Source organism: Loxodonta africana, chromosome 3, assembly GCF_030014295.1.
Source record: "Loxodonta africana isolate mLoxAfr1 chromosome 3, mLoxAfr1.hap2, whole genome shotgun sequence".
NCBI classification, from domain to species: Eukaryota; Metazoa; Chordata; class Mammalia; order Proboscidea; family Elephantidae; genus Loxodonta; species Loxodonta africana.
The window spans coordinates 24410873-24424437 of NC_087344.1; the positions used below are offsets into that span (position 1 = coordinate 24410873).

The window sequence follows — 13565 nt, forward strand, 5'->3', positions numbered from 1 at the left end:
CTGCCAATGGCTTTCTCTCAGCCGGGGCTGGTCAACAACCACGCAAATCCCTACCAGAGTCTGTGCCTACCAACCGCAGCCACACAGGGAGACGGAAGCCCAGCTCTACCATCTAAGGCTGGTGCCTGGGAGGCTGCCCCTAGTGGCCTGCAGCCACCTGTAGTCCAGGCCTTTGGAGACCTGATTTGAAAGCCACCTGCTCCTGAACCAGAACACTGTCCATATTACATTGGTCAGTGAAAGGAGGACAGTGCTCCACTTTGGGGGGTTTGGGTATGACATGCTTATTTCCTTGTAAAGGAGGCCTGATGGCACTGTCGTCAAGCACTTGGCTGTTAACAGAAAGGTCAGAGGTTTGAACCCACTAGCCACTCCACAGGAGAAAATGTGACAATCTGCTTCCATAAAGATTACAGTCTTGGAAACCGTATGGGGCAGTTCTACTCTGTCTTATGGGGTCACTATGAGTTGGAATTTACAATGGCAACAGGTTTTTTTTTTTCAGATTTAACTTCCTTGTATATGCCTAAAATGTTTCTAGAAGGATACAACCCCAGTGGTTATCTCAGCCAAAATACAAACAGGTTACATAGGTGTGTAATATGAAACAAATCTATCCCACTGGACACCTAAGGTTTGAGCACTTCATCACTTGTCAGTTACACCTCAAAAAAGTAGTAAATTGGTCCCTCTCACACTAGTCACTATTTTCACATTACATAAATTTGGTATCTTGTTGATTTGCTCTGGTCCCCCTGTAGAACCTCAGCTCCCTGAGGGATGTGTTCTTTGCTGTGTTCACTGCTACGTCCCCAGCACCTAGAATAGGGCCTGGGATACAGTAGGCAGTCAAGAAAGTTTGTGGAACGATGAATAAATATGAAGAAACAAAGACCAGAGAGGAGCAGTGACTTGTCCAAGGCCACACAGAGAGAGGGGCGTCACCATTGACTTGGAGCTCTGATCCCAGGGCCTGTGTAGAGGCCTGCCCCATCCTCCTTCCATTTCCAGCCAGACTTCCCATCCTTCCAAAGCTGTCCAGGGTCTTCCATACAGTCCCAGATATTTCAAAGCCATTCATTAAACCCTCCAAGTAGAAGCAGTCTACTGTGCTTCACACAGATACATTCATAAACCGTGAAGAGGAGACCATGGTTATGGTTTCAGGGGACATCTAAGTCAATTGGCATAACAAAATCTATTAAGAAAACATTCTGCATCCCACTTTGAAGAGTGGCGTCTGGGGTCTTAAACGCTAGCAAGCAGCCATCTGAAAAAAAAGATGCATCAATTGATCTCAGCCCACCTGGATCAAAGGAGAATGAAGAACACCAAGGACACAAGGTGATTAGGAGCCCAAGAGACAGAAAGGGCCACATGAACCAGAGACTACATCATTCTGAGACCAGAAGAACTAGATGGTGCCTGGCTACAACGGATGACTGCCCTGACAGGGAACACAACAGAGAACCCCTGAGGGAGCAGGAGAGCAGTGGGATGCAGACCCCAAATTCTCATAAGACCAGACTTAATGGTCTGACTGAGACTGGAACGACCCCGGTGGTCATGGCCCCCAGACCTTCTGTTGGCCCAGGACAGGAACCATTCCTGAAGCCAACTCTTCAGACATGGATTGGACGGGACAATGGGTTGGAGAGGGATGCTGGTGAGGAGTGAGCTTCTTGGATCAGGTGGACACTTGAGACTATGTTGGCATCTCTTGCCTGGAGGGGAGATGAGAGGGTGGAGGGGGTTAGAAGCTGGCGAAATGGACACGAAAAGAGAGAGTGGAGGGAGAGAGCGGGCTGTCTCATTAGGAGGAGAGGAATTGGGAGTGTGTAGCAAGGTGTATATGGGTTTTTGTGTGAGAGACTGACTTGATTTGTAAACTTTCACTTAAAGCACAATAAAAATTACTGAAAAAAAAAAGAGGAGACCACGGTTAGTGAGTGAGTAAACTTCTAATTTCAGGATTCACAGACAGGGAAAGCTGTGAGAGGTGGAACTCGATGGGACTGCCTTGTTTTTCCAGCTCACCCAAGTTGTCTGCCTTTGACAGGGTGCAGTCTTACCACTTTTTTATCTTTAGTGGAAAATACGTGCATTTTCCTTCTCTGACAGGATTCCGCCTTACACAGATTCCTCCTTTCGCAGGTTTTACTGTAGAATAACATCCGGCTCAAGACTTAAACATAGAATAGAACCTAAGAGGTATCTGCGGCCTCCTCTCCCCACTTTCCCTGCCCCCAACTCTTGCCCAGGCCTCTTGTTACTCTCCTATTTCTGATCCCCACCTGTCCCTGACAGGTGCCCCAATTATAACTTTGATCCTGTCACTCCCAGCCACCATGGCCTCAAAGGCTTCTCACTGCCCTGCAAATAATTCCCTGCGTGTGAGCGGCATACTGAGTCTTTGGATGTCCAGTCCCAATTTTATTTTCACCTCCCACCAGTCCAGGAACGTGCTTGCCCTTCACGCAATTTCTCTCCCCTCCTCCACCCCAGTGTCACCCCTGCCTACTGAAATCCTGTCCACCCACAGGCTGATTTGAAACCCATCTTTCCTGATCTAGAACAATTATCAGCTTACATTGTTAAGTGAAAGGAGGTGGGGGTCCACTTTATGTAGGGGGAAGGGTTAAGAGGGGAATATGTCATACTTTCTTGTATAAGAAGCCCTGGTGGCTCAGTGGTTAAGTGCTCAGCTGTTAACTGAAGGGTCAGCAGGTCAAATCCACCTGCTGCTCCTTGGGAGAAAGATGTGGCAGCCTGCTTCGTAAAGATCATAGCCTAGGAAACCCTATGGGGCAGTTCTACTCTGTCCTATAGGGTTGCTATGAGTCGGGATCAATGGCAATGGTCTTGGGTTTTTTTTTTTTTTTTTTGGTTTTTGGTATATGCCTAGAGCGTTTCTAGAAGGATATACGGGGAACTAGCAATTGTTATTGTCAGAGGGGAGGGGAACTGGCTGGCTGGGGTGGGAGGAAAGCTTTTCTCTCTGTCCACATTTTGGGCCTTTTTACTCATGCCACATGAATATTGTACCTATTTAAAATAAAGTGTACTGCTCCTCTAGTGAGCCCTCATGGTGGAGTGGTTACGAGCTACAGCTGCTAACCAAAAGGCTGGCAGTTTGAATCCCTGGGGGGTGCCAACAGTTGATGCACTTGGCTGCTAACTGAAACGTTGGCCATTCAAGTCCACTCCTTGAAAGCCGTTGGAAACTCTATGAGGCAGTTCTACTCTGCCCTGTGAGCTGGAATCGACTCAATGGCAACAGGTTTGGATTTTTTTTTTTTTTGCTTCTCCCCTAGAAATAGCCTCTGTGTCCCTGACAGGCAAAGGCCCTGCTTGTAGACAACCTCCCCCTTCTCTCTCATGCAGTCTCAGATCCTCTGGGTGGAGGCAAGGAGGCCTTCTGGGTCAATTGTGAATCTCCTGGGCCACCAACTCAGGGCTCTCTCCATCTTCTCAGTACAGGTGTGCTTTTGAGTCTGGTGTGCAGTTTAAACGGAAAGACTCCCAGTGTAGGGCAAAATGTGAGTTCCTAATTATCAAACTGAGCAGTCCTAGTGGCACTGTGGTTAAGCACTCAGCTGCTAACTGAAAGGTTGGCAGTTTGAACCCACCTGCTGCTCCGGGGGGGAAAGATGTAGCAGTCTACTTCCATAAAGATTCCAGCCTTGGAATCCCTATAGGGTGATTCTACCCTGTCCTATAGGGTCACTATGAGTAGGAATTGACTCAACAGCAATGGGTTTTAGTTCGGAGTTATCAAACCACCACCTGTCAGTTTGCTGTACCGTGGCGGTCTGTGTGTTGCTATGATGCTGGAAGCTCTGCCACCGTATTTCAAATACCATCAGGGTCACCCATGGTGGACAGGTTTCAAACTAAGACAGACTAGGAAGAAAGGCCTAGAGGTTGCTTCCCAAAAATTAGCCAATGAAAACCTATGAATCACAACAGAATGTTGTCCAGTAGAGTGCTGAAAGATGAGCCCCCTAGGTTGGAAGGCTCTCAAAATACACAGTGGCCACAACAATGGTCTCGAACATACCAACGATGATGACGATGGTGCGGGACCAGGCAACGTTTCATTCTGTTGTGCATGGGGTTGCCATGAGTCGGAGCTGACTCAACAGCGATACAGCAATTATCAAGATCCCATTGAAAGTGGGATCCAGAAGCAGGGCATCTCTGATGCTGTAGCCCCCAACAAGAATCTCTTTGTTTTTCACTTATTTATTCAACCCTGGAGATACAAGCCATGGTCTCTGCCCTCATGGGCCTTAACATGCATTTTGGGTCCATCATTGATGGTGACAGGAAGGGTAGGTCCCTAGTCAAACCTACTGGAAGGCATCGAGGGCATCTAGAGCTACTCGTCCTCTCTGCTGTCTGCAGACCAAAGGCCAGGCCACTGCTGCCATCTGTGATGCTCAGATCTCTGCCAAGCAGCCTGGCTCCTTGGGTGGGCACCCATGGTGGTGAAGGGCCTCCCCACTGGTTAATCAGGGCTGTGAGAATCGGGGCAGTCAGGCTGCCTATTAGAATAAGGAAAAGTGCGTACCCTGGGATGAATTAGATGACTTCCCAAGCCTAGGAACTTTCAAATGAAGTGGATTCCAAGGAAGGGTTACTTACCAACTGCCTGTTAGGAAGGAAGCAAGGACCAGTCTTCCCTAAAGAAATTAAAAAAAACAAACAAGCAAACAGTTGAAACACAAGCAAAAAGAAAAACAAAAACACCCAAAATAGAGAGCAGATATATGGTGTTTACTATGTGCCATGCATGGGTCCAATCACTTTATATATACTAATTTATCTAATCTTCATAACAACCTTGATTGTTGTTGTTAGTTCCACAATGCAACAAAACCTGCACACCATTGTGATCCACAGGATTTTCACTGACCAATTTTTGGAAGTAGATCACCAGGCCTTTCTTCCTAGTCTCTGGAAGCTCGGCTGAAACCCGTTCGTTCAGCACGATAGCAACACACAAGCCTCCACTGACAGACAGCTGGTAGCTGTGGATGAGGTGCACTGGCTGGGAATCAAACCCTGGTCTCCCACATGGGGGCGAGAATTCCTTTTTCAGAAGAGCAAACAGAGGCTCCAGGTAGGAAATAGGGAAATTAAGCAACGTGGCCCAGCCCTTAGGGCAATATATGGTCATGTGTGGCTGACAGAGTAGGGATCTGAGGTTTTCTCAGACAGGTTGGAGGCAGGTGTGTGTGTAAAGCTGTCCTGGAAACCCTGCCCAAGCCCTGGCATCCCAGGAATGCGCTTTTCAGAGCTTTGGCAGTCCTCTTCCAGGTCTGCCCTGCGTTCTACAGAGAAACTCTGGAGTTTGAGTAAGCTGAGTCTCTTTCACGAAAAGAGCCCGTTCCTGCCAGGACTTTGAACTTGGGTTCAAACCCCTGCTGCGAATTTGCATTTCTAAAAAGTTCCCAGGCCACGCTAATGTGCTGGTTAGAGACCTGTTCTGAGAACCACTAGTAAAGCAGTGGTTCTCAAAATTTATCCAGGGCTTTGAACCAGTTCATTCCAGTTCAAAACAAAACCCTGCTGAGAATGTCCATTTCCACCCCAGATATACTGAATCAGAATCTACGTTTTAACAAGATCCCTAGGTGATTCTTTTTTATGTTTTTCAATTACTTTTTTAATTGTTCTTTAAGCGAAAGTTTACAATTCAAGTCAGTTTCTCATACAAAAACTTATACACACATTCTGTGACCCTACAACGTGACGGCACACTTCTCTCCACCGTGTATTTCCCAGTTCCATTCAATCAGCTCCTGTCCCCCTCTGCCTTCTCATCTCACCTCCAGACAGGAGCCGCCCACAAAGGCTCATGTGTCTACCCCAGGTGATTCTTAAAAAAAAAAACGTGTGCTAAATTTTGAGAACCACGGCTCTGCTATAGGTTCTCAGAATTGGTCCCTAACCAGCAGTGTTAGCATCGCCTGGAAACTGGTTAGAAATGCAAATTCTCAGCAGGGGTTCACACTGGAAAGAACCAGTTCAAAGCCCTGCTTCCTGGTAACTCCAGGTCTGTTGGGGGAAAGGTTTAGCACAAGGTGGAGAAAAGGGAAAGCTGGGCTCACAACAGAAACCGAGCTCTTTGTCTTGTAATTTTTCTGAAGGGACTTTAAAAAATGTAGCGTAGGGAACAGGAATGGAATTTAATGGTGACCCATTCATAAATGTTACAACAGCTCCCAGAACCTCCTAGCCCTGTAAACATCCCCGGGTGATTGCCGATGATCCCATTTGACCCTGACACTGAACCTGCCAACAGAGGCAGGCATTATTTTTTTCTGCTTACAAGTTGGGAAAAGCTAAATTATCTACCCAGGATCTGATTCTCAACCTGGGGCTCTTAACTGCCAAACACTCTGCTTATAAATTCCCTCCTCTGGATTCATCACAGTTGTTCTTTCTGAGGGTTCAATTGTCCTCTTTCAGCCTTTTCACCTGGGTTTTGTCACAACCCTGCTGAGAGGTTAGCACTCCCCGCCAAGTTCAGTTTGCAAAACCCAAGAGAACTCTAGCTCACTCCTGGGGGAACCCTCCACGACTGCCAGGCCTTTTGTGGGGTTCAGGCAAGTTCCCTACACGTGCCTCTTTGGCAAAGGGCTTCTGGCAACAGCATGAATCCCAAAAAAAGACTCCTGATTCTTCAAAGTTGCTTTCTACCAGCCCTTGATAGTTTCAACAATCAGGTTCAACTGTGAAAAGCCTGGTTTGTTTTGATTTTGCTATGGGGGAGAGGAAACTGCCTTTCTGTTTCCCAAGTACTTCTTCTAAGAGGATATATCAATATTTAAGTCCAGGCCCTAGTTCTGGGTCAATTGATTTGAAAGGTGTTTGACCCTGGTGGCATAGATGTTAAATGCTACTGCTGCCAACCAAAAGAACAGCAGTTGGAACCCACCAGGTGCTCCTTGGAAACTCTGTGGGGCACTTCTACTGCGTTCTATAGGGTCGTTATGAGGCAGAATCAACTTGATGGCAATGAGTAATGGGGTTTTCCTCATAATTCATCCACAAAACAAAATGAATTTTTGGCTGTACTTTTGTGAAGAGTTCCTTTATATTTTCCATGGATTACTGTTTATAAGGCCATTTGGAAAAACCATTTAAAAACACTATACAGTCAAACTAAATTAAAAATATCTATACAATTCCTGGAAAGGAAAAGGAAAAAAGTAAGAAAGGAGGGCAAAATAAGCTTCTAACAAAACCTCAAAGTTTTTCCGTTCGAGGCAGAGGGGAAATTGTAGTTAGAATATTTTAGAAGAGTGTTTTTTAACATCCGTTGGGCACCAAAAAGCAATGGCCGCAGTTAAAAGTGAAGAGAAACTTTAACCGGATCTTTCAAGAGGCGCGTTTCCAATTTAGGGAGCAGCCTGCCCTGGCGTGCTGTGGGAAGGACCCGCTTCGGAGTCAGGGCTTCAAGGGTTAAAGAGCCCATGTCACATCGGGCGTTCGAAACTCCTCCTCCCGCAGTGAGGTGAAGATATTTGAAAATCACCCCACCGCAAACTCCTCCCCCTGCTAGAAACCTCACGTTGAAATGCTGCCAATGACTCCAGGCCCGCGTGTAGTCGCCGCGGTGCCGCGCGAAGCCCGAGGCTCCAGCCCAGACACAGCCGACCCGGGGCCGGGCCGGGCGTCCCAGACCGAGGCTGCGAGCATGGGGTCGGCAGGCTGGGGGCTGCGCTGCGCCATCGCCCTGCTCCTCGCCGCGGCGGGAGCTGCAGGTAAGGCTGGCTCAGGGCGCGCACGCGGGTCAGGGAGCCCCGACTTCGGGGGCGGTGGTAAGGTCTGCCCGACCCCTCCAATTTGTGTGTGTGGCAAAGAATCACTCCCGACTTGGGAGACTTGCGGGAAAATGGCCCGAGGAGCTTCCCAAAAGGCTGGAGGGAGCACTGAGGTGGGCGTGAGCTTTGGGGGGCTCGGAGGGCTCAGAGGAAACGGGGTCTCTTCCGGCTGAGGTGCCCCCTCGTTTTCCTCAGAGCGGAGTACAGGGACCTCCAGCCCTGAAAGGGAGGGACCCACTCTTCCAGGCATTCTTGAGGCGAAGACGACCCGGGGACCCTCTCGCCGAGGCCAGGCTAACCCACCTGGAGGTCCCCACAAGCCTCCCCGGCGCTGGCCCGCGGTCAGGGGATACCTCGACCGCGGAGTCGGCTTTGTGGGGCCGGGGTCTCAGCCACTACCCCCGGCCGGGCGCGGCCTCCCCCGGCGCCTCGCGCGCGCCTCTGCGCTGGGTCACCGCCTCCGGCCCCGCCGGCCCGCCCCCATGCTCCCATTGGTTGCGGTTAGAACAGGCGAGTCTCGAGCCACTCCCCTCGGCCAATGGGAGGCCGTGGCTGTGGAGGGGCGTGCGGCACGGGGCGGAGCATGCGCACGCGCGGGGCGGGGCGGGCGTGGCGTTCGCGTCGCACCTACTTCTCACTGAGAGCGACTCCTGGGAAAGCCTGGGGTCCTTCGGGGCTCTGTCACAAAGGAGGCGACTAGTCCCGGACTGTAGCTGTATCTGCGAACGTGGACGAAGCGTCCTCCGAACGCCCGGTCTGTTGCCAGGCCTCGGCCCTGATCGTGTCCTCGGGCCGCCCTCGCTCCGCCTGCCCCGGGGCCGTTCACAGAAGGGTCCCAGGCCTCTTCCACAGCCTCGGTTCCTTCCGAGGCACGACGTTACTTCCCAAACTCTCCCGCTACTCATCGGTCCGTTGCGAACGGCGGAGCCGAGATGTGCACTTCCGGAGACCTTCGGCCGAGACTCCCGGGCTGGGTGGGAGGCAGCAGCCTGGCGACCAGACCTCAGGGTTGCCTGTCTGTTCAGAGGCGCTAAAGGGTTTAGTTGAGAGGCCCACTTTGACGTTTCTTCGTTTTGGGGGCTTCAGATGTAGATTTGGGTAAGAGGTTCGTTGGTGCATGATCTCAAGTTCCTGCTTTGTCCCCGGACATTTTAAATTAGCTGCTGAGAGGCAGTTGGCCCAGCCGTAGGCGATAGATAAAGGTCCTCACCCTCCTTCCAGCCTGCTCAGCCTGTGTGAGGCTTGTGGCTATCTCATGAACAGGATTGCAAGAAGCTTTTTATTTATTGGCAGAGGGGTGGCTTTGAGTGGAAAGCTTTCAGCTCTTGAAATCTGTTGTACCTGTGATACATCAGCCTCTGCTAAGAGGAGAGGGAGGTTGGATGCAACCACATGTAACCTGTTCCTATTGCCATCAAGTTAATTCCAACTCATAGCGACCTCATAGACTCTGTCTATGGGGACAGAGTAGAACTGCCCCCATAGAGTTGCCAAGGAGCATCTGGTGGATTCGAAGTGCCAGGGCAACCACATAGCAGGGCATTATTGTGGCCATGCCCGCTGCCCGCTTGTATGATGCATGATCAAGAGATCCATGATTAACCTGTATTCCTCTTGTGATCACCTCCTTCCTAGGAAATGTTGCCAGTGAAGTCTCGAGCAAGGCAATGGCCTCACTTTAGTTTCCTGTCTCGCTGGGTGGCGGAAGAGCTGATGCATGTGTCTTCTGTTCCCAGGGAAACTACACACCCTAGTGTTTTCCCCAGGCTTCTGAGAGCTGGCAGCTGCTTTTCTCCTCTGATGTTAGCAGGATGATGGTTTAGCTTATCCAGGTGTAGGAATCCGTAGCTGCTCCAGCTTGCTCCTCAGCTGTCTTCAAGGCATTTCAGGGAAATTGCTTGTCCCATCCTTTTAGAAACCAAGTTTGTTAGCATCCCTTCACTTAGATCGAAATCAGTTAGCTTGTGTGAAGTATTGAGTATGTCCTGATTTAGCAACATGCTTCAGGGGGATTTTCTTCCAGGGAACACTGGCAAAATATGGGAAGAGCTTTATTGAGACCAAACACCTTTCAGGTGAGTTACGTGTGGTTCCTCAGGAGAAGGATGTAGCAGTCTCCTCCCATAAAGATTTACAGCCTTGGAAACCCTATGGGGCAGTTCTACTCTGTCCTATAGTGTCGCTATGAATTGGAATTGACTGAATAGCAGTGGGGTATATGTGTCATTCTGTCTTTCCGCGCTGTTCCTGCTCATCTCCAGTTGTATGAAGGTGTAATTCCAAAAGCTTTTGCTGCTCTGTGCTTTGCCATGAGCACATGCTCAAGCCTTAGAAGTCTCCTCCCGTTCCACATTAATTCCATTCTTCGCATTCACACTTCGCTGGCTGTCAGTGGCTGTCGCTAAGAGGCTGTGGAAGCAACCAGCAGCTAACATCAAGAGTCCTCTCCCAAACGCGCAGTGGGCGACAAGATCTGGCCTTCACGCTCACCCCAGAGGGGAAAATACCTTGGCATCATCCAGTTTGTTTCCCATCGTAACACTGGCAAATTGACTTCTCATTTGCTTTCAGCTGAGTCATTAGGCCAGCCCAGGGGATTTTCTTTAGTCAAGGAAATGATTCCATCTACAGTCTTGATTTCCCTGTACAACAACTGTTTCACAGCAAACATCGAAAGCATTCACCACCTCATTTGCATGCTGGCGAAAAAGCAGAAATGAGAATGCTCCTTTTCTGTTTCGATAACCTTGTCCCTGGCACCAGAAATTCGACGCCAGAAATCTGAGGGCCAGAGTTGAGAGATTTTTTTTTGAAGGGGTGCAGGGCTTATGTAATTGTAGGCGTCCCCAGTATGCTGGAGCTAGGAGGGCAGAAGGTAATGCTGGCTTGCTTTTGCTGAAATTCAAATGAGCTGACTTGGAAAAACCCAAAACTTGGTTCTGCAACACCGGGGAAAGGCAAGGAAGATGTGCGGTTTGTTTGGGCTGTGGTGTTTGGAACAGGACTAGCTAGTTCCATCCCCTTGCTCAGAACGGTCTTGGCTCATGTGGGGACACTGGCGTGATATACTGTCACTCAGTCCGTACTCTGTTCTTGATCCCCACTGACTAGCAAAGCCGTGGGGCTTATTTCCCGGCCAACTGCCGTCTGGCGGTGCCTGTAGCAGTGAAATCCACTACAGATTGGCCAGCTGTTGGATCACCTGTTCTGACAGAAATAGGTAGTGACAGGGTCTTCCGGTTGGTGAGGTCTTCAGCCATCTGTGGCTAGCAAATGTTTAAAGAACTGTGGGGGGTGGGGGAGGGCTTGAAGGCCAGTGGGGTTTTATTGTTCTTTGTCCCTCTTTAAAGGGCCTTACAATGTTATTAAAAGGACTCCTGGTGATGCAGTGGTTAAGCAGTCAGCTGCTAACCAAAAGGTAGCAGTTCGAATCCGCCAGCCACTCGGCAGGGGAAAGATGTGGCAGTCTGCTTCCTTAAAGATGACAGCCTTGGAAACTACAGGGCAGTTCTACTCTGCCTTGTAGGGTCACTATGAGTTGAAATTGACTTGACAGCAATGGGTTTAAGGTGTTAACTAGTGTTCCCAGTCTCCTAAGTGGCACATTTTGTGTGTCTGTGGGGTCATTAAGCAAAGGCTGGGAAGCAGGACAGTGGATTAGTGGTAACTGAAGCCCCAATCCCCGGGCTGCTTAGTGGTGGGGTGATTGAAGCTCCACCTCCAAGCTCCTCATTGCAAATGTTCATTGACTGAAACTTCCTGTTTTATTTTTTCTGAGAGTCCTGCAATTCCAAATGCTTTTTTGTGCAAGAAGTGGGGAGATATGAGTCATTTCCTCCTTTTAGAACTATCATAGTTCAGCTGTGAGTCAGGGGGTGTAGAGTAGATTGTAGAAGCACTGCTGAGTGAGACATCCTGTACTGATCAGTAATTGGGTGATGGTATCTGGGACCACAGCAAATTCCAAAGCTGAACTCATTCACTTTTCTCTTCCTCCTTATCTCCCACCATCCGTTCTCCTTGTCACCTGGGTTCTAGACTGTGGCCACTGTGATTCACAGTTACCAAGTTCTGTTGATTCTTCTAAATACTCCTTATGTTTCACCATCTTTACCACCTCCATCCTCATTTTGGTTCTCCTCATACCTCCTAATTTCACCACATCAGTTCCCCAGCCTCTGGAAAGAGCATTGGACTTGAACTTGGAAGACCCTGAGTTTGTTTTCTTTTTAAATTGAGGTATAATTGACCTACTACAAAATGGACAGATATTAAGTGAAGAGTTGAGTGAGTTTTGACAAGTGTAACCACCATCCACCACCCACCTCCCATCGAGATGTAGACTATTTCCATCCTCCCTGGAAAGTTCCTTGGTGCCCGTTTCCTGTTAATCAACCCCTACCCCAGAAGTAACCGCTAACCTAATTTCTGTTGCTATAGATTAGTTTTGCCCGCACTAGAACTTCATATGAGGCATTGGTGGTTCAATAGTAGTGTTCTCGCCTCCTGGGCTGGAGACCTAGTTTTGATTCCTGGCCAGTGTACCTCATTGACTGGCTTGTGTGCTGCCATTATGCTGAACAAGCTTCAGTGGAGCTTCCAGGCTAAGACAGACTAGGAAGAAAGGCCAAAAATCAGCCATTGTAAACCCTGTAGGTCACAATGGAACATTGTCCAGTCTGCAGCTGATCACAGGAATGGTGCAGGACCGAGCATTTCATTCCATTATGCGTGGGATCATCGTGATTTGGGGCCGACATGACGGCAGCTAATAACAAAAACAACAACAGAACTTCATATAAATGCAATCATACAGTACGTACTCTTGAGCCAGACATAACATGTTTCAGAGTCCATTCATCATGTTGCCTGTATCAGTTGTTAGTCCCTTCTTACTGCTGAGTAGTATTCTGTTGTATGAATATATCACCTGTCTGTCTTTTAAGTTAATGTCAACTATGTCAGGATCTGGGCAGAGCTCCTCACAACAGGGAATACCGATTCTGACTCATAGCGACCTTACAGGACAGAGTAGAACTGCCCCATAGGATTTCTAAGGCTGTAATCTTTATGGAAACAGACTCTGCCATGTTTTTTCTCCTGTAGAGTGGCTGGTGGGTTTGAACCTCTGGCCTTTTGGTTGGCAGTTGAGCACTTTAACCACCAGGCTCTTTTACACAAGGAAAAGCAACCCAAATGATAGTTTAATTGTGATCCCTAAACTCCAGTACAACGAAAGATGGTGTGTGTGTGTGCGTGCGTGCGTGCGTGTGTGTGTGTGTGTAGTTATTCTCCCCCCCCCGCCCCCACCAAAAAAAAGCCAGAACACTCCACGATGGCTGGCAGCAGGTCATGGAAAATCAGAAACCACTTACCTGTTCCAGTCATCCTCTGGCTGGGGGCAAACGCTTCCTCCATCTTGTATAACGAAAATGCACTTATCTGTGTGGTCGGGCATTTTATAAACAGAGGGCCGTAGTGAAGTACAAGAAAGTGGAATCTCAGAACCCCTGGCCCACAGAGCTGTCAGAGCCCTCTGCCCAGGGTCAGGATCAGGTTCAAGGTTGGGTGAGATATTCAAGGGTATCTGGGGATCTCTGGCCATGTCCACCCGATTAGAAGAACCAATGCCAACAAAAGCCATTTGGGAAGTTATAGGGTCAGAGTGAATGAGACGGATTGACACAGTGGCTGCAACAATGGGCTCAAGCATAGCAATGATTATGAGGG

At 49.0% G+C, this 13565-nt stretch overlaps 1 protein-coding gene across 4 annotated transcripts in view; it reads left to right on the forward strand.

Moving 5' to 3' along the window:
- Window positions 1-7644: 7644 nt before the first annotated feature.
- LDLR (low density lipoprotein receptor) overlaps window positions 7645-13565 on the forward strand; it is a 31716-nt gene continuing 25795 nt past the window's right edge. For 3 of the 4 annotated variants that reach the window (XM_023552412.2, XM_064280677.1, XM_064280678.1), the window contains exon 1: window positions 7645-7775. In XM_023552412.2, the coding sequence (XP_023408180.1) occupies window positions 7709-7775 (67 nt within the window). In that variant the 5' untranslated portion in view covers window positions 7645-7708. The remainder of the gene's footprint in view (window positions 7776-13565) is intronic. The other variant, XM_010593340.3, reaches the window with a different exon arrangement.